The sequence below is a fragment of the Camelus bactrianus genome, chromosome 15 (genome assembly GCF_048773025.1).
Source record: "Camelus bactrianus isolate YW-2024 breed Bactrian camel chromosome 15, ASM4877302v1, whole genome shotgun sequence".
NCBI lineage: Eukaryota > Metazoa > Chordata > Mammalia > Artiodactyla > Camelidae > Camelus > Camelus bactrianus.
In genome coordinates, this window is record NC_133553.1 from 40,256,300 (window position 1) to 40,275,486 (window position 19,187).

Sequence of the window (19,187 nt, forward strand, 5' to 3'; positions counted from 1 at the left end):
GTGTGCGAGTCAGGGCCAAATCTGTTACCTAGCTGCGGCTCTCCTCAGGACCTGGGCGTAAAGAGCCCTGGGCGGAACCGACGCCCCTATCCTGAGATCGTGACCAGTGCGCGGGGATGCTGCGGGCAGGGGGCTGAGGGAGCGGGTCGTTCCGACGCCGGCCAGCCGCCGGAGGAGTTAAACTAACAAAGGGCTAATCACGCAACAGAGCGCCCCCAACATACCCGACCCCGAGCGGGAGCAACGCCTCCATTCCGCCCCCGCCCCCGGACCCTCCCCAAGTTCAAGGCCGGCGGCTGACTTTCCGCGGGGCCTGCAGCCAGGCCGGGGCCGGGTTCGCGATCGGGATGCTGGAAACAGGTAGGGCGAAGACTAAAAGCCTCAAAAAGAAGAGCCGGCGTTTCCCGAAAGGGTCAACGCAGCAGAAGGGGAAAACGAAGCGGCGGGAGGCCCAGGGCCGAGTCCCCGCCGCCGGGCCCTGCTTCCCGGGGAGCCGCCGGGCACAGCGGACTGGGCGCCCCGCTTTGTTACCGGCTGTGAGAAGCTCCGGCCACCACCGCCGCCATCGCCCCCGCCCCGGGGCGTCGCTTCCCGGCGGTTCTCGCCTTCCTCTGCCGAGTAATCGATCTCGCCCTCCTCGGTCTTGAGGCGTTTGGCCTGGCTCTCGTACTCCCGGTCCTCCTCGTACGTCTCCCTAGGGGAGGATGAGGAGGAGGACATGGCGGCGGCCGGAGGGACCGGCTGGCAGGCGGGGGGGTGGCGGCAGGGCGCGGGCCTCGGACGCCACCGGCCAGTCCTCCCCGCGGGCAGCGCCTCTTCAGCGAAGGTCTGCGCAGCTGGGCCGTCCGCGGGGGCCGCGCGCTCAGAAGCTGGGTGGGTCCGGAGAGCGGGCTGGATGAACGGGGCCCCCCGGGAAGAGGCTCCGGAGCGGCCGCTCCTCTTTATCACTGAGCCAATATCCAGCCTCTCCCTCTGCCTCCGAATCCGCTCCCAGCCGGGGGGAGCGAATCTAAGGATGGGGACGCGACCGTGGCTTCCGGTCTTCCCTCCTCCCCTAATCCGCTCCTCGCCGCCCAAGCAGACCCTTCGCCCCCGCCTTCGCGGCGGCGGCGTAGGATCGAATCCAGCCGCAGCCCCCGGGAAGCACCCCCCCCAACCCGGGCCTCGTTCCTTATTGGCAGAGGGAAAAGTGGACCATGCTTCCAATTGGCTGTAAAGGCTGTTCGTCAAAAGCCGACCACGGCCTGGCCTCGCCCGCCCCCTCCCCGCGCCTTCTGAACTCGCCGCTTGCCTGAGACTCATGGCCTTGCAATGTCCGCTGCGCGCCGCAGTGGCGGTTGCTACCCCCGCGGCCGTTAGTGCTGTTGGGCTAACTCGAGGTGAGGCACGAAGTGAACCCCAGCGGGCGAGGAGGCGTGCAGTGGGGCCAGGGCTGCGGTTGTTAACCGCCCTCCCGCTAATTTAAATGCTTTTATTAACTTCTCTTCAAAAGAGAAAATCACACAGCCCTAAAGCTACAGGGGGTGAGGGGAGAAAAGGGCTTAGAACCGTGAGAGTAGCCTTCTTCCCTATGTTGTGTGCAAAATCTGGTACAAGTGGCCTCTATCACCGGCCCTGAGTAGATATTCGAGAACAGTCGGTATTTACTGAGGTGCGAGTCTGAACGAGACACTCCACAGGGCGACTGTCAGTTTGATCGGTTAGCACTCATGGGTCTTCTGGACTCTTCTTTTCCTGGCAGTTACAGGGGACTTGTCTCAAGTCCTTGCTCCAATTAAATGCGTCATAAACCTTCCATATCAAGTTTCATCCTTCGTCTCAAGCCTTTCCGTTCTGGGCGATATGTTTATTTCACATTATCGTTTATTTGAAAGATACGAGAGCCTAGAGCCTATCAAAATTGTTTGCCCTTTGGACCACACACAGCTCATTTCCTCTGTGGAGCCCTGAGGACTCCTCAAGCTTCTAGTTGCCGCTATTTTGCAGCGGGGCTCTTTATAACTGCCTATTAGGATGTTCTGCTTTAAAGACTAGAAGCGCTTGGAGACAGGAACTGAGCTCTTTTCATCTTTGCTAACCCAGTTCCTGTACAGCCCCCGGCACAAGTTCCGTGCTAAACGATGCTGTGTAAGTGGGCCTTGGGAAATAAAAGTCCAGTATGTTTCAGGAGCGGAACTGGCAAATCTGACACAACCTAACTGCCCTCGGTGGCTTAACCTTTGGAGGATTGCTGAGGATCAAGATTCACTTAAGTGTTTCATTGTCCTTGCCCCTCAGATGCTTCGCTAAATGTGGCTCTTCCTTTCCTAATGGTGTGGATTGTTTCCTTCCCCAGCCTAGTCTCTCTCCTTTCCAAAGTTCTTTCCTCAAAAAAAGCCATTTTTATTTATTGCTGACAGTGCTTTAACCTACACTGTTTTGTAGTTTATAATTTACACTGCCTGTCATTTTGGAATCCATTTGGAAGCTTTTTCACCACCCCGTATAGCTATAATTAAATTTGTGTGCGCCAGCTGGTATACATTGACAAAACAGAACTAAAACACAATTAGAAAAAAAAAAGGAAGAAAAAAACACAATTAGAAATGTATTTTTTAAAGTATTGATAAAATGGAGTTAGACAGAAGAAATATCAAAGGGAGCTGCAGAGCTGGCTGCAGGTGAGAAAATGTTGGCGGAGCACTGTGAACAATGAGTGGAGCCAGGAGGCCTTATACAAACTTTCCAAATATTTCTTGTGATGGTGAAAATATTTTAAATTCTCGAAGCCTATATCCAACCTATGGATTATACCAGGTTAAAAATGCAGCTGTCATACCAATCTACCGGTAAGGAAACCCAGCCTTGCCGACCCTTGCTGCTATACTCAGTGTTTACTCCACTAACAGAGTGGAGTCAGTATGTACTAGTGTTAAACTTAAAACTTTTTTGAAACAGCTCAAATCAAACTTGATTTAAAGGACTAAGAAGTAAAACTCAAAAGCATATTTAAAGGACATAGATCTGTACATTGACTGAGAGTGACCTTTGAGCTTATTGCAGATGAGTTGTTCAGTGGCAGTAGGCTCTTAGGCATGGAAAAGTTCATCACTACGGAAAACTAGCTCATCACTAAAACCATGACAAGAGCTAAAGAAAGAGGACATACGTTATATTCTGCATGATTTAACTTAGGCAAGGTAAATAACATACTGCCCAGTAGCTGGAAGTGCCTGAAAAACTCAGAAACAGCTCCTAAATGTATGAAAATAAATCAGTTATTTAACTCAACCTGGAATCTCTTGCATGAAAATACGTACAGCCTCAGGCTTCTGGCCAGTTGTGTGAGTGCTTGATTGGACTGGTAGCTGTTGATTGGAGTAGGCAGCAGTCATGAATTCCCATTGCCACAACTCAAAGGGGACTCAGAGATTGTACTAGAGTGGGAGACAAGTCTAGGGAAGGTCTGGGGAAACTGATAGTCAAGGTCCTTTATAATCTAGCCCCAAATTGCCCTTTAGTTTTAAATATCATTGCTGACCTGTGTAATTTGTAAAACATTGTCCTGAGTGATGAAGAGACTAGAAAACTATATGAGCTAGTTTCTGACTCCTCAAAGCTTGCAATCAGGTTGAAGAAACAAGGCACATATAACAGACACATAATAATAACAGGCACTTAGAATGCGCCAGGCACTGCGCTAACCACTACAGGGGTAAGGTCAGTGATTTCTGACAGAAGCCCTCTAACAGAGGTGTTATTATTACTGTGCCCACGGTACAATTAAAGTCTAGAAGAAGTTAAGAGACCTGCCCTAGACTGCTGTTAGTAAGCTAGAGAGCCAGGACTAAAAACCAAGTGTCTGATCCCAGAGCCAGAACTCGTCATCATAATGAATGATGATTTAATTATTATATTATTTATTGCCATGAACATATAAATCGAATTTATATTCACTTATGATACTTATTCCTTCACTAATTTCTACCAGGGCTTAGACAGCTGTAACTCTGGGAAGGCATAGATTATAGTTATCATTTTTATCATTGGCATAATGAAATTCAGTTAGTTTGCATAGAAAATTACAAATATAATGCACTGTTTTAGTCTTGATTTTTAAATGTAATTTCTGTAGACAAGGCCCAGAAATCATAAAAAAAGTTTCACCATTTTCTGATGGATGCATCATTTGAACAACTAGAAATACAAATAAGATTTTCATACCCAAACTCAGTTTCTAATATTGCTACTTCACTGAGTATACAAAACTTTTATTTCCTGCCTCAGCTCCTACAAAAATCAAATAAAACCTTAACCTTGCTTGTGAGCACTTATTTCCAAAGGATTGGAATCCTAAAAAGGTATTTTAATTAAGACATGTTTAACATGAAATCCAGCTTAAAACAAAATTCATTCAGAGACAAATCAATTAGTTCCTATGAAAGTCTGTCAAATCCAGAGTATACTATTTGTGATGATACCGCTTTCACGTTAGAGATCACCAAGAAGAAGCGCTATGGTGCTGTTACCCAGTCTAGCCCCTTCAATTCATTTGGTTAGTTATGGTGAAAAGAAGCCACCGTTCCAGGAGGATGCACCCTGCAGGAAGTGCCTCAAGCACTATTACCGCACTGTGTAGTCAAGTGTAACCACAGTGGTATTCTCTTTCAGATTCTATCATCATGCAGGTCTGCATTGGGGCTGGAGCTGCCACTGTGTTTGGCCTCTTCAAAGAAATCATTTGTGACGAATCTGCAAAAATAAATACATTGACCCTAGAAGGATATGTGGTATATGACCAGATAATGACAGGTAAAATTCAGATTCTTATCAGTTATAGCCAGTTACCCTTAGTCTTAGAAATAATGTTTAAATTGTTTTTATCTTTCTCTGTGACTCATGTGAACTGATAGTTTCAACATCTTTAAAAATAATTTTAATAAATAAAAAGGAAAATCATAGCATCTGTCCATTGTCAAGAGTAAATAGAATTTATTAAAGTAAATTCATCTTGCATATGAAAATGTAGGTAAAACAAAATTAACCAGTACCTGATCACTTTTAACAAAAACATTTTAAGTACTACAGATCATTCCCAATTATAAGTGATCAGTAACACGTAATACCTTTTTGTGTGTGTGAAGTATGAGCTCTCAATTCTTTTCTGTTTTTTTTTTAATTTGAGTAAAATAAAAATATCTTGGTTGTGGCCCACCTGACCCCATCAAGGAAGTTTCCTTCGTAAGCATGTTGCAAACAACTTCATCTTTTCCTGATCTTTAATGTTGCAACCACTATAAAAACAGCAAGGAATGCTAATGGTAACACGTAAAGTTGGCTTTTTAGACCTCAGTTTTTTTACCTTTGCTGTCTTTAGCTTTCTTGGCTTGGCAGTGTCTTTGCATTCCAAATATGTTAGGGGACATTTTAATCAAACAGAACAGATTTTAAACAGAAACATGTAATTGTTTCCGTTGATGCTACTTACTTCCCCATATCATTGCCGCACTTTCCCCACCCCAACTCCAAGACCAGAAAATTAATAGTCCACCTTTATTTTAAGACAAGAAAACTTTTGCTCCTGCATCTTTTTTTTTTTTTTTTGGTAACCACAAGTCAGCTATTGGGTTTGGCCTAGACCTGTGCTGTCCAATACAGTGGCCACTAGTCACAAGTGGCTATTTGTATTTAAGTTAAAATAAAATAAAATTCAGTTTCTGAGTCACACTAGCCACACTTTAAGTGATCAGTGGCCATGTGTACAATTGGCTGCTGCTTTGGACAGTGCTGGACTGGACAGTAGGATAGGGGATGACCGTATCTCATTCATCTATGTGTCTTCAACACCTAGAACACTGTCTCATACGTGGGAGGCACCAACTAAACATTGGTTGATCAACATTGTTGATCTAAATTAAGCTTCTCTTTCACATAGCTCAAGAAATAGAAGCACATGAAACAAAGCATGTGAACTTTGCAACTTATGTCTGCAAGTTTCCCAGAGACTGATCTTACCCATGTTTGAAACGAGATCATTGTAAGATACGATTCGATTTTTCAAACAACTAAACAGCTATAGCTCATTTTGTGCACTGCATGTACCAAAACACTTATTATTTAAATTTGCAAATCAACATTTGTATTAAATATGAGAGTCACATTTAATGAAAGTTTTCCTATTGTGAATATTTTTCAAAAGTGAAATTCCTTTCACAAAGTAAGTAGTCACTCTCTTATTTATCTTTAAGAACACCATTATATAAAAATCAGAATTTGCAATGAATTGAGAATTAGACAAACAAAAATAGTTGTATTTAAAGGTGCTATTATAAGTAGCACTTTTGTTGAAAACTTTGTAGGATAAAGTTACTATTATAATTAGAAGTAAATAATCAGCACTGTGTAGCACTTTATTATGTACAAAGCAGTTTCACATAGTTTGCCTCATTTGATTCTCACAGAAACCTCATGAGGTAGGGTAGGTCCTTACTATCTCCATTTGTCAGATGAAGTTTGGAAAGACTAATCTTTTGTCTCTAAATTCCCATCTCTTCATTATACCAATGAGGACATATGAACTATCTATGATGATTAAATTGGAAATGGAACTTTTAATTTTTCTGCTGTAATTGGATGGAACCACTTTCCTAGAAATATAATTTTTAAAGCAACATATAATTTGTGTGAGCTAAAATCATTGCTTTACACATCTGAAGATATATATGTACTATATATCGCAACATCTTTTCAGAGGAGGCCTTCAATAAATATTTGTTAAATGAATCAATGAAAAATGAGTTGTCCTGAAAACAGATTGAGCAGACTATATCAAAGTTCAGCTGGGAAGAACAGAACCCATTCTGGTTAGTTTAAGCTGGAAGTATTAATACACTTGACAAGAATAATTGAGAATATTAATGGAGCAATTCTCAAAACCACACCTCAAAACTAAAATACGAAAAGAGCTGTGCTCTTCCTCTTTGAGAAGCCGACAGCTTCCAAAGTACAGCACCACAGCCACTGTCTGGAAGACACCAGAATCAAGAAGCTGCCACTTTCACAGCCAGCTCCAGAATCACCATACCAACTAATCTGAACCAGCAAAATATATGCACTGCCAGTGCTTCCTGATGTTCACAAAGCTGATGACTGAACAATGACACTTCTGATACCTCTGCTACAGAAGAAAAAATTGCCTCTACAACCATGCCTATCAGAGAAACAGCTCTCCAGATTGTACATGGAAGCTTTTGATTATTGAAACCTATATATTTCCATAATAATAGCTGCAACAAAGTCTGGAGGATGTGATTTTTGGTTTACCGGCCCTCAGGCAGTACTTGAAGCTTGAAGGAGGATGAAATGACTTAGGTGCAACCTCCTTATCTTCCACGCACACCTAAAAAAAAAAAAATGAACGTTTGGTTTAAGTAGACCATGTGTTTTATTCTGCACATTTATAGAATACTGAAAGATTTTAAATGTATACGAAGCTCCATGATGACAGAAGAGTTATAGGATCATATCTTGGATCCCAAGCAATGCCATTTAGGCACAACTTCTTCCAGGGGAAAAAAACATTTTAATGATGTGCTATTTTGTTAATGTCCAGTAAGTGCAACCTCCCATATCTAGTAGTACTACCCACTATTTTCTAGATCCATACTCTCAAACTTTAATGTGCACATGAATCACCTAGGAATCTTATGTTAATGCAGATTCTAATTCAGTGATAGAGCCTGCGAGTCTGAATTTCTAACAAGCTCCCAGGTGACGCTGATGGTGCTGATGTGAAGACCACATTTTGAATAACAGCATTTTAGATAAGCCATCTCTAACCAGGTCACCCAATGAATGGGGTATGCTGAGAGAAAGATTCCCTTCAACCTTTGGGGCAGCTGGGTGAGACCAGGCGCAGGCACAGCCTCCAGGCCAGATGACTCCAACTTACATCAGTGTGCAATACAAATATTAATATTTTCTATGTGTGCTGTGATGTAGGAAGCATTTGAATAAATGTTTGAATAAATACGTCCAATATTGAGTCTTAGTCAAGTATTGGCCAATATATGTGCTCTTTTTGGAATCTTTTATTAGTAACAATTTTTTTTAATAGTAAATATTCTTGCAATGAAGAGAACTGAAGATAGCAATAATCATATCACCAAATTAACTGTTCTAATAAAGACTTAGAAAAGATAGTGCTAATACAGATATTATCTCAATCTGAAAAGCAAAGTCCTAAGATAACTTCAGCTATTCTGCAAATGACAGCAAAATGACCATAGAAAGGGAAAAAAGAGTCAGTCTGCTTGATTGTTTTCATACTACGGTGCTTTTTTAAGAGAAGAAGTGAAAATTTACAAAAACGATACTTGGAAATATTTCTGCATGAACACCAATGTGTGCCTCTGCAGTTCAGACATACTATATACATACATATGTTTGGGGAGTTTTTTTGGTTGTCATTGTTTTGTCCTGCAAACAGTAAGACAAACTCTCGTGCTTGTAAACTAAAGGCAACAGTTCTGCCTAATCAAATTGAGTTCTTTTCACAAGAAGTAACATTTCAACCACTCCTTAAACCTCTTTTATGCCCCCCACTTCTCAGCCCTATCAACCAACTGGAGATGGAGCACTAAGAGGGTAATTGCTGGGTGAGCAAAGAAGAGAGAGAATCTTGTAACCACCACCTTAACATGGAGAGCAATTTTGTGTGCACTCTGGTATGGGGTTCTAAATGGCCAGGGCACGTCGGGTATTGCATTCCAGGGAAAAGGGTGAAGAAAGCTGAGATCACAAAGATAAACTTCACCTACTGCACAACTTTAAAAGATTAACTCTGCCCAGTGTTGTAGTGGAGAAGGAAGATTGCCAATGACCTCCAGATTATCAAGCCCTTCTCTTAGATATTCAAATATAAGAAAGGGAAGAATGGATTAAAGAAGACAATCTAGAAATGAAACGAAGCATCAAGTCTCTGTTGATTGCTATTTATTTCCTGGTATTTTGGAGGAATCCAGTTGTGACAAGCCAGGCTTCACAGTTCAATACTGGGACAGAGTCAGTAAGTAATTCATAATCTGGTTGACACCATTACCACATCGTGAAAAAATTATTTTTAGACACCCACAGCTACAGATTCAATTCACTTCCTCTGAATTTTCAGCTGGGCATACAGCCACCCAGCTAAAGATTACATTTCTCAGCCTCCTTTGCAGCTAGTCATAGCCGTGTGACAAAGTTCTTGCCAATGGAATATGAGGAGAAATGATGCTGCAACTTATGCACCATTTGCTTAAAAAGAAATTGTTTGACTTGTATGACCTTTCTTTCCCTTTTCACATGCTGGAGTACAGATGGGACACTGAGCTTCCACCTTGCCCAACAGTAAAAATGATACAAGAACAGCAAGATTGAAGGCACCAGGTCCTAGGATGATTTTTGTGGAGCAGCACCACCCCCATATACTGTGTGCCTTACTTTGGGACTTCTTGTTTATGGCAGTTTGTAGCCTATACATAGCATATCCATGTTAGACCCTCCAGGGAGGGAAATTGGATTGCTGGAAACTCCAGTTTGAAAAAATACGTTATATATTCTTTTATACTTTTCAGCTTTTGTGCCATGTGTATGTATTCTCTAGTTATTAAAAATTCACTGATCAATTTTTAATGTCTTTGTGTCTCTTAAATTAAACAAAAACCAGTGTTATCTTGCTAGAGAGTGCTTTTTATCCTGGCTGAGAGGAAGAGCTATGTGTTTGTTCCCAGACCTTCAATATATTGGCTTCTACCACCAATGTTAGGAGATATTTCTAGCAGAGTCTGATAACAAGAGCTATAATCTTTAAATCATCGAGTATAATGATAATTATAAAAACCAATCACAACATAAATGCTAATGGTTTTATGGGAACACAATCTATGCTGTCATCTGTCCCCATAAAGTCAGTCAGATCAGTTAGTCTCTTCATGTGTTACTCCTACCCTTGTCTGTCCATTCAACAAATGTTTATAATGTACATTTTCAACCTGATGCTGGGATGGGCACTAAAGATATGAAGATGAATAAGGCACCATCACAACCCTTTCCTCCAGGAACATAAATATGGGTAAAGCGATATCTGCTCTGCTCCTAAAATCATATCGTCTATTCAGAAAGCTAAAACTCAGATGTAATCCTCCCCCAGCACCATTACTTCCCACTTACAAAACTATAGCATTAGAAACTGTAGTTACAAGCAAACTTTAATTCTCTTTAATAAACCATTAATAATGAATGTGTTTTGCCAAAGCTAACGTTTATAAGTTTCCTATACCAAGTTTAAGAGCCATTAAAATGATAATACCCTTTATCAAAGTAATTTTACTTGTGAAAATTTAAGTTTAACCCAAGCAAATTTAGAAGCCATATGTATGAAGATGTTCATAACAGTATCTATGATATCTGAGTGGGTAAATCATTAAATGAACTATGATTGTCAAATAGATAAAGGGATAATTACAAGAATCTTATGACAAAAATAAGATTATTTAGCAAAGTTTTGAAAAGCATAATACAAATGTGTGTGTGTACAAGGGCTTCTCAACCTTGACACTATTGACATTTTGGATTGGATAATTCTTTTTTGAAGAGTTACACATTGTAGTATGTTTAGCATCATCCTTGGCCTTGCCAACAACGTACACCTGCCCATATTAGGGACAATCAAAAATGTCTCCATTCATTTCCAACTGTTTCCAGAGGGGCAAAATTGCCCCTGGTTGAGAATCCTTATTAGATGAACTATATGGTTAGTGTATATTCTGTGATTGTAGTTATATATAGCACACACATATATATATATAGATAGATATAGATATAGACAAAGCTGGAAGGAAATTTGAAAAAATTTAAAGGCATTTTAAATAGGATGTTGAAGGTTTTGAAGCTTTTAAGCATTCTCTGTAACATTTTTGCAATAAAAATATTAAGGCAATAAAAATGAAAGTGAGTACCATTATGATTCACAAACTTCTAAGGAGTTTTAGTCTTTAAAGATTATTGGACATTTTATTATTAGAGATAATTTTTATTTCCCCACTATAAGCATATCATCAAAAGAAACTTCATTTAGATGGTTGAAAAATCATTTTTTAAGAAACCGTAAAGCCAAATTGATATATGATTCAGATGGGAAAGAAGGACAGAATGACTCATTAATACTGCACGTGATTCTTATTCTGCAGAATGCTTCTTGGACTTAGCCCACGTTCAGGATTGCCACTGATTTCAAAAGAAACTCTGTACAAGAAAAAAGTGATTTCAGAATTATTTCATCACCGATCCCCATCACTGGATTTGAGTAAGAACTTAATGTATGTTTGGTTTCAATGGGAAAGTTACTGAAAACATTTTGACAATGCCCTATTTTGTAAAAGATGTATTAGGGATTATAGCATCTAACATTTGCAGAATACATCGTTCATTCTCTCATTTAATGGAAGTGAGCACAAGAAATAAAACTTCAGTCATGAACATGTGCTGAGTAACACAGCAAGTATAGAATATAAAACAAAGTGTAGGCTACTCTAACACTGTAGGATTGAGAAAGAATAAAACCATTGTCAACATTTATATAGCCATTCTGTTCCCTGCTCCATTAGAACAGATGATTAAAAACTTTTTTTTGCCTTTTCTTTCTTTTATTGAAGTATAGCTGGTTTATAATGTTGTGTCAATTTCTGGTGTACATCGTAGTGATTCAATTATTCATATGTGTGTGTGTGTGTGTGTATATGTGTATATTCCTTTTCATATTCTTTTCATTATAGGCTATTACAATGTATTGAATATAGTTCCCTGTGCTATACAGTAGGACCTTGTTGTTTATCTTTGTTTATCTAGATTATATATAGTAGTATCTTCAAATCCCAAACTCCCAATTTAACCCTTCACCCCCCCACTTCCCCCACTAGTAACCATAATTTTGTTTTCTTCTGTGAGTCTATTTCTGTAAAAACTATTTTTGAAAGTCTCAATGACATTATTCTGAAAAGCAATCTATCTGAGAAGCAGGTGACCCCGTGGACCTACACTTTGGCAGAGAGGTTGATGGTTGATGGATACCCTCTCCTGTTCTGAGGCATATATTTGAATCTGTAAACAAACACAGAGGTGTTTGACTTTTGACTTAGAGAGTTATGCCTGGAGGTTTGGGCGATTTGAAAGCTGAGGAAGAAAGGAAAAGAGAGATGATTGTGAACAAGAATCTGGAGAGAGTAGAGTGGAAGGCATGGCCTCTCACCCCTCCACCTCTGCTCCACCCTGCCTACTTGATCCTGTGGACTCATTAGATCTCTCAAGTGTTTGAATCAGAAGCTGAGGAAACTCTCATGATACTTTGTCAGACTGGTTATATACGGTACTATTTTGAGACCCAGGTAATAAAGAACAGAGTGGACAGGGGGCATTGTCTTCACTTCTGAATAGGTGGAGCAAAGCAAGTACAGCCAGTGCTGTACAGGTGGAGCAGCAGAGAAGCAGAATTTACATGGCAGGCCTCAGAACAGATTTTGAACAAGGGGCTTCTTCCGGGAAAGTGGACCACCACAGGAACGTGAGCAGATTTCTTTCTAAGCACATGCAAGAAACCCACTCAAAACTCCTGAATTAACTGGTGAAGATTTTGTGAGGGGAAGTTATTGAAGTCTTTTAGGTGGGCATGTCTTGTTGATAGGATTTTTTTGGTTCCCATGGGCTAAGTAGGTGTGGAAACATTCAGACTGTATCTGATTTACAAAAAATAACTTGCCAGTTCCCAGCTTTATATTCCATAATATTCCTTACTTTATAAAATAAATATTTCAGAAAATTTGACTATCTTCTAAAACCCTATTTCCTCATAGGTAGCCATTTTTAGGTATCACTTAGATACACAGTAACCATTATATTCTTCTCCAGTCAGGGAAAAAAAAACAGGTTTAAAAAGTTTTGATAAAGAAGGGCATTGAGATGAAGGCTAGGTTGGAGAAGGCTGGGCATTGACAAGCCAATAGGGGTACTTCCCCATTCTAAAATTATTCCTTCACTGGAAGCCACTGCCATGGTCTCATGCTCCAAACTATACCAAATTTTTAAGCTCATATTTATGAAACCTAAAGAATGATGCTTTAATAACATCATTTTGCAGGTACTATAATCATCATGCTAAATTAACATTAACTTAATGTTACTTAGAACAAGTTAATTCCATGTTTATTCCAGAAAATTAGAATGTTTTATATTGAATGATGCAGTCTCTGTTAGGGACCATGCGGGCTAGCACACAAAATAAGACTCTACTCCATCAGGGGTAAATAAACCTGTAATGGACATCCCCCGTTTTTAACAGTCTTTTCCTTCTCCTTATAACAGAGCTCTTCTTTCCTGTAAGGAACTCAACTCAGTATCTTAGTTGGGGCTGAACTCTCAATCAGGGCTACATGACCATCATCACAAGAGTGCACAAGGGCCAGGCCAGACCAACCAGAATTCTTCATACCCTTCGTGTCATTACTTGTTTCAGAGATATATGTGACCTAGCAGAACATATCAGAATCACCTTAAGGCTTTTTTGAAAGAGCTATCGGGAAAGGCTATTCTTTTTTGCTGGATTTGCTAAGCTGGGAGCATAAACATCCGCGACTTGAGAAACCCAGAATGAAACTGCAAGAGCCAAGTAGAGCTAGGGTATAGGGGAGCAGCCCTAATAACTTCATTTGAGCCTCTGATTCCAGTGATATCTGAAGCTCATTCCATGTTACCTCCTCTTTCTTTTCCTACCATCTGCTCTGGAGCAGTAGGCTCAATTGCTCCAATCCCAGACTAACTTACCCCACTCACCAGGAGTAAAAACTGTCACTATTTTCCAGTGCTGAATTCCTAGGGTTTCATTACAGGAATTGGTGCCAATGAAACAACTGTTGAGGCAAATAAGAATATGCAAGCACATAATTCGTTATCTTCATTAACTTTGACTAAAGTCAGCGAGAAAGATAACAGGTTGAAAATATCTAGAAGCTCTCTCAAGCCCACATGGTCTAGATAATCCTTCTTACAAACAGAAATTATTTTCCTCATAATATTACTCTTATCTGTGATCAAATCACTTAAAAAACTCCTCTGTAGATAGTTTCCCAAGGTTCAGTTAGCCAGACGACCTGTGACTTTGCCCCTGCTTGTTATTTGCTTCATTTGTATGTGGTCTTTGTCATTATCGAAAAGAGGGTGTTCTTTTGCCAGAACACCTGTTGGGAAGGAGTGCGTCACAAGTTGAGTGAAGTTTGAACTACACCAGGTTCAATTCCCACTGTCTTCTTTGCTGCCTTGCTTCTGTGTTCACAAAAGCATAGGCATTCTGCAGTTTCTACATATTTCTCTTCTTGTTTTATGTCCTTCCAAAACTTCTAGCTGACATGTTCACTTTGTCCTGAATTTATTCATTTAATTTGTTTTACTTATCCTAATTAATGTAGATAGTTTGTGTTCCTCCTACATAATAGATTATTTCTCTGAATTTCTCTTTTAGACCAAAATTGTTCATTCAGCCTCCTGAGCCTCCCAACTTGCATGAGCCAATAAATTTTTCTTTTGCTTAAGCCTGTTTGCACAGGGTTTTTTTCACTAAAAAGTTATTCAAGTTCCTGCCACAATCTGCTCAACTATTAAACCTTTCTCGGGGGGGTTTATTCCTCCTACTTATAGTGAGCCAATTATTGGGATGCTCACTACCATAATTCCTGGGATTGAAAATCAACTTAACTAGATAAAGGGAGGAAAACATGGCAGAGTGACCACATGCCTGTTCCTCCTCTCAAGCACCAATAAAATAACAGTAAAGGAATATATGGTAAAAAAAAAAAAAAAAAGACACTACCCCCAACAAGTTGGAGAGGAGACAGAAAGAATACTCAACAAACTAATAGAAGATGGAAAGTAATAACCAATTTAATAGAAGAGAGGCAGTTGCAATCTAAGTATCTCAGAAGAGAATTCCAATGAATAATGAACTAGAAACTGAAAGTCTCAGTGTTTGGAGGCTCAAAAGGTAGAAATGAGGATGTGACTCTAAAATTAGTGGGATTGGTGGATTATATGTGTGGAAAATGGTTGAACCTCTAGTCCTAGGTCCCCTTCCAACTTTAAGCAGCCAGATAAATATCCACTCACCACTGCACAGGAGAATGGAGGTTCATACATGAAAGAAAGTAACCCACAAGGCTCTGGACTTGAAGACTAAGCCACATGCAGAGCAAAGACAAATCATAGAGTTATAAACTGGTGTGTTATGTAAGAAGCTATAGACTGAACTGTGGAAGCTTCAGGTGTGTCCCTTTCCTGCTCCTAGAATGCCAGCAGCCATGCATATACCTGGCCCCAACCCCTGCCCAGTCAATTAGAGATTCTCCTCTACAGAGACTTGACAGTCCCAAAAAAGACACTCCAGACACTGGCAGTAGAGAATCTCCCAGTTATAAGGCTGGTTCACTACCCAATCATCCTACAGCAAAGTCCTTCAGGCAACAAACCTCGTCAATGTACCCAGAGTTTCCAAAGAACATTTTTAAAAGTTAGTCTTAAAAATTAATGGCCAGCCAAGAAATCCAGACGTTTGAGAGAAACATGGTAAAAGGAAAGACATATCACAAAACAGAGAAAAATGAAACTCAGGTTTTCGAAGCCAGAGAGTTATTGACCCTGGAAAGAGCAAAGTCTAGTTACAAACACTGCTTGTGAGGATATTTGATCAGCGGAATTAGTGTTACTATGCCCACAAAGTCTCATGTCAGCTAGGATTACATTTAGTAGCTAGTAACAGAAAGCCAGACTACTATGGCTTAAACAAATAGTCTGTTTTTCTCAAATAACAAGAAAGAAGTAGCAGGCATTTGTTCAATATCTCAGTTATGTCAGAGATGGCACCCTTGTGATTTTCTCACTCTTTCCTTCATGGCCCGAGATGGTTGTTGCACTTTCAGGCACCATATACTGTTCAAGGCAGGACAGGGAAGGAAGGGGCCAAATATGGAGCCAGCTATGTCTGACTTCATTGTATCATCTTATTGCCAGAAGCACATCACACCACTACCTCCACTGCCATCACCATTTTGCCTGGGACACTCATATTGACTCTGGGATGAGCCATTGCTGCCTTAACAAAATCAAGATTATCCCAACAAGAAAGAAGAGGGAAATGTTCTTTGATTAGGTAACTAGCAGTGTCTATTACAGTATTCAAATTAAAATTGCTTCTCTGGAATGTACACTTTCATAGAGCTTGTTATATAATGTCTGAAAAGGCCATAAATGATTTTTAGGTGGCAATGTATCAGAAGAAAGGTCTAGAAAAAGTTCTTGAAAGTAAAGGTGGAGATGCTGGTGTCTTTCTTCTACACCACAGAGTTTAGTCTTTCTATAGCTGATATCACTTAATTATTCCTGTAACAAAGCCCAGGAAGAATCCACATTGCCACAAAAATATGCAACTGAGACAATTCCCTAAATTTACATAACTTTTTCAGCCTTATTTCTCCCCTGTAACTTAAATTTTGAAGTTTCTACATACTTTCTTGCATATGATGAATGTTGGCTCACCAACAGCATCAAGAACAGCACCATCATAACTGCTGTAAGAAAATTATAAATGAATACATGTAATTAATATCTACAATAAGTTCCAAAAGTGGCTACAAGAAGCATACCATAGGCTTAAATATGAACTTGTTCTTCATCAAATCTCCCATACTCATGTCTAACATACCCTATAATAAAACTTTGTTCAGCTCTATCCTGCTAGAACTCAAGCTCCAAACGATCTTTGCAGGGATCTTTGTTTTGTTTCTATCAACAGGGCCTAGAACAGCACCTGGGACATAGTATTAATAAATATTTATTAATTAAATATAAATAATAATAAATATTTATTAATTAAATGAATGAATCTATCTGTCTTCCTCTTTTCTCCCTGCTTCCCTAGTCTACCTCCTACTTCTTTTGAAGAGGAAAACCACATGTTAGGCATGTGAAGGACTTCACTGAAAAAGGTAGAATTGCACCCTAGTTCCTAATCTATGCTAAAATATCTTCACATTGTCCAACCAGATAAAGGATATTATAAATCATATAGAGGCAGCTGAATGTCTAGAATTTTTTTATTACACCCAGAAAAATATGATGAAGAAAAAGAACTTGCATAGGTTTTACCTGCATGTAAAAAGCATGTTGTCATGGTTGTTTATGAATGGATCCATAGTGACCACTACTGTTGGCAAAGCTCTTCTCTTCTTTTTTATTTTAATTTTTTAAAATTGAAGTATAGTTGATTTACTATCTTGTATTAGTTTCTAGTATACAGCATAATGATCCAGTTATACATACATATATTCTTTTTCATTATAAGTTATTAAAAGATATTGAATATAGTTCCCTGTGATATACAGAAGGACCTTGTTGTTTATTTAGTTTATAAATAGTAGTTTGTATCTACTAATCCCAAACTCTTAATTTATCTCTCCCCCTCTTTTCTGTTTGGTAACCATACATTTTCTCTCTGTGAGTCTCTTCCTGTTTTGTAGATAAGTTCATTTGTATCATTTTTTAGATTCTATAAGTGATATCATATGATATCTGTCTTTCTCTGTCTGATTTACTTCACTTAGTATAATAATCTCTAGGTCCATTCATGTTCCTGCAAATGGCATTATCTCATTCTTTTTTATGGCTAAGTAATATATATATAAAATGTCACAACTTCTTTATCCAGCCATCTTTGATGGACATTTAGGTTGCTTCCATGTCTTGGCTATTGTAAATAGTGCTGCTATGAACATTGGGGTTCATGAGTCTTCAAATTAGAGTTTTCTCCAGATATATGCTCAGGAGTGGGATTGCAGGATCATATGGTAACTCTATTTTTAGTTTTTTAAGGAATCTCTATACTGTTTTCCATAGTGGCTGCACCAAATTACATTCCCACCAATAGTGTAGGAGGGTTCCCTTTTCTCCGCACCCTCTTCAGCATTTATTGTTTATGGACTCTTTAATGATGGCCATCCTGCCTGGTGTGAGGTGATACCTCATTGTAGTTTTGATTTGCATTTCTCTGATAATTAAGAGATATTGAGCATCTTTTCCTGTGCTTTGGCCATCTGTATGTCTCTATGTCTTCTTGGAGAAATATCTGTTTAGATCTTCTGCCAATTTTTGGATTGGGTTGTTTATTGTTACTGAATTGTATGAGCTGTTTGTATATTCTGGAAATTAAGCCCTTGTCAGTCACATTATTTGCAAATATTTTTCCCCATTCCATAGGTTGTCTTTTAATTTTGTTTATATTTTCCTTTGCTGTGCAAAAGTTTGTAAGTTTGATTAGGCCTTATTTATTTTTGCTTTTATTTCTATTGCCTTGGGAGACTGACCTAGGAAAACATTGCTACAATTTATGTCAGAGAATGTTTTGCCTATATTCTCTTCTAGGAAATTTATGGTATCCTGTCTTAGATTTAAGTCTTTATGCCATTTTGAGTTTATTTTTGTATATGGTATGAGGGGGTATTCTAACTTCATTGATTTATAGGCAGCTATCCAGCTTTCCCAACACCACTTGCTGAAGAGACTCTTTTCTCCATTGTATATTCTTCCTCCTTTGTCAAAGATTAATTGACCGCAGGTGTATGGGGCTCCTGTCTTCTTTAGGCTTAAGTTTAAGGAGGAGGGAGTGGGGTGATGAAGACAGAAGACTAATTAGGACACAGGTCTGAAGCAAGACTTTTTTAAACAATCGTTTTGATGTAACCAGGTGAAAATGGTCCTGTATAAATATAAAATCACTATTTTTAAAAAGCTCCAAGTAATGAATTCAACAGACCCTCTTGACCTTAGCCTATCCCCTATCAGCATTATTACTAAGACACTATTTACAAATTTAATGGGTTTTTTGGAATTGAGAATAAAGGATCCTATTTTATATATTTATATTTATATAGTCCCTACCCAATCAGTCTAGTGTATACCAGATCAAGATCAAGAATAATATAATAATGAGATCTACAGAAAATAGAGGTATCTATCCTCTAGTGTAAAACAATGTTTCTTGCCATTTTTAAAGAAAACTTTTCTTTCAGTAAATACAGAAATCCCATCTCCTGCAGAAATTCATTTTCCTACTATTCAATGATATTTTGTCA

At 39.3% G+C, this 19,187-nt stretch overlaps 2 protein-coding genes across 4 annotated transcripts in view; one reads left to right on the forward strand and one right to left on the reverse strand.

The window, feature by feature from the left end:
* The window catches only part of HNRNPLL (heterogeneous nuclear ribonucleoprotein L like), a 34,170-nt gene extending 33,028 nt beyond the window's left edge, over positions 1-1,142 (reverse strand). The window contains exon 1 of one of the 2 annotated variants that reach the window (XM_074378742.1): positions 532-1,142. In XM_074378742.1, the coding sequence (XP_074234843.1) occupies positions 532-720 (189 nt within the window). In that variant the 5' untranslated portion in view covers positions 721-1,142. The remainder of the gene's footprint in view (positions 1-531) is intronic. The other variant, XM_074378741.1, reaches the window with a different exon arrangement.
* Positions 1,143-1,238: 96 nt separating this feature from the next.
* GALM (galactose mutarotase) overlaps positions 1,239-19,187 on the forward strand; it is a 98,727-nt gene continuing 80,778 nt past the window's right edge. The window contains exons 1-3 of one of the 2 annotated variants that reach the window (XM_010967667.3): positions 1,239-1,379; positions 4,651-4,791; positions 11,211-11,339. The gene's annotated coding sequence lies outside the window, so the exon portion shown is untranslated. The remainder of the gene's footprint in view (positions 1,380-4,650; positions 4,792-11,210; positions 11,340-19,187) is intronic. The other variant, XM_045504773.2, reaches the window with a different exon arrangement.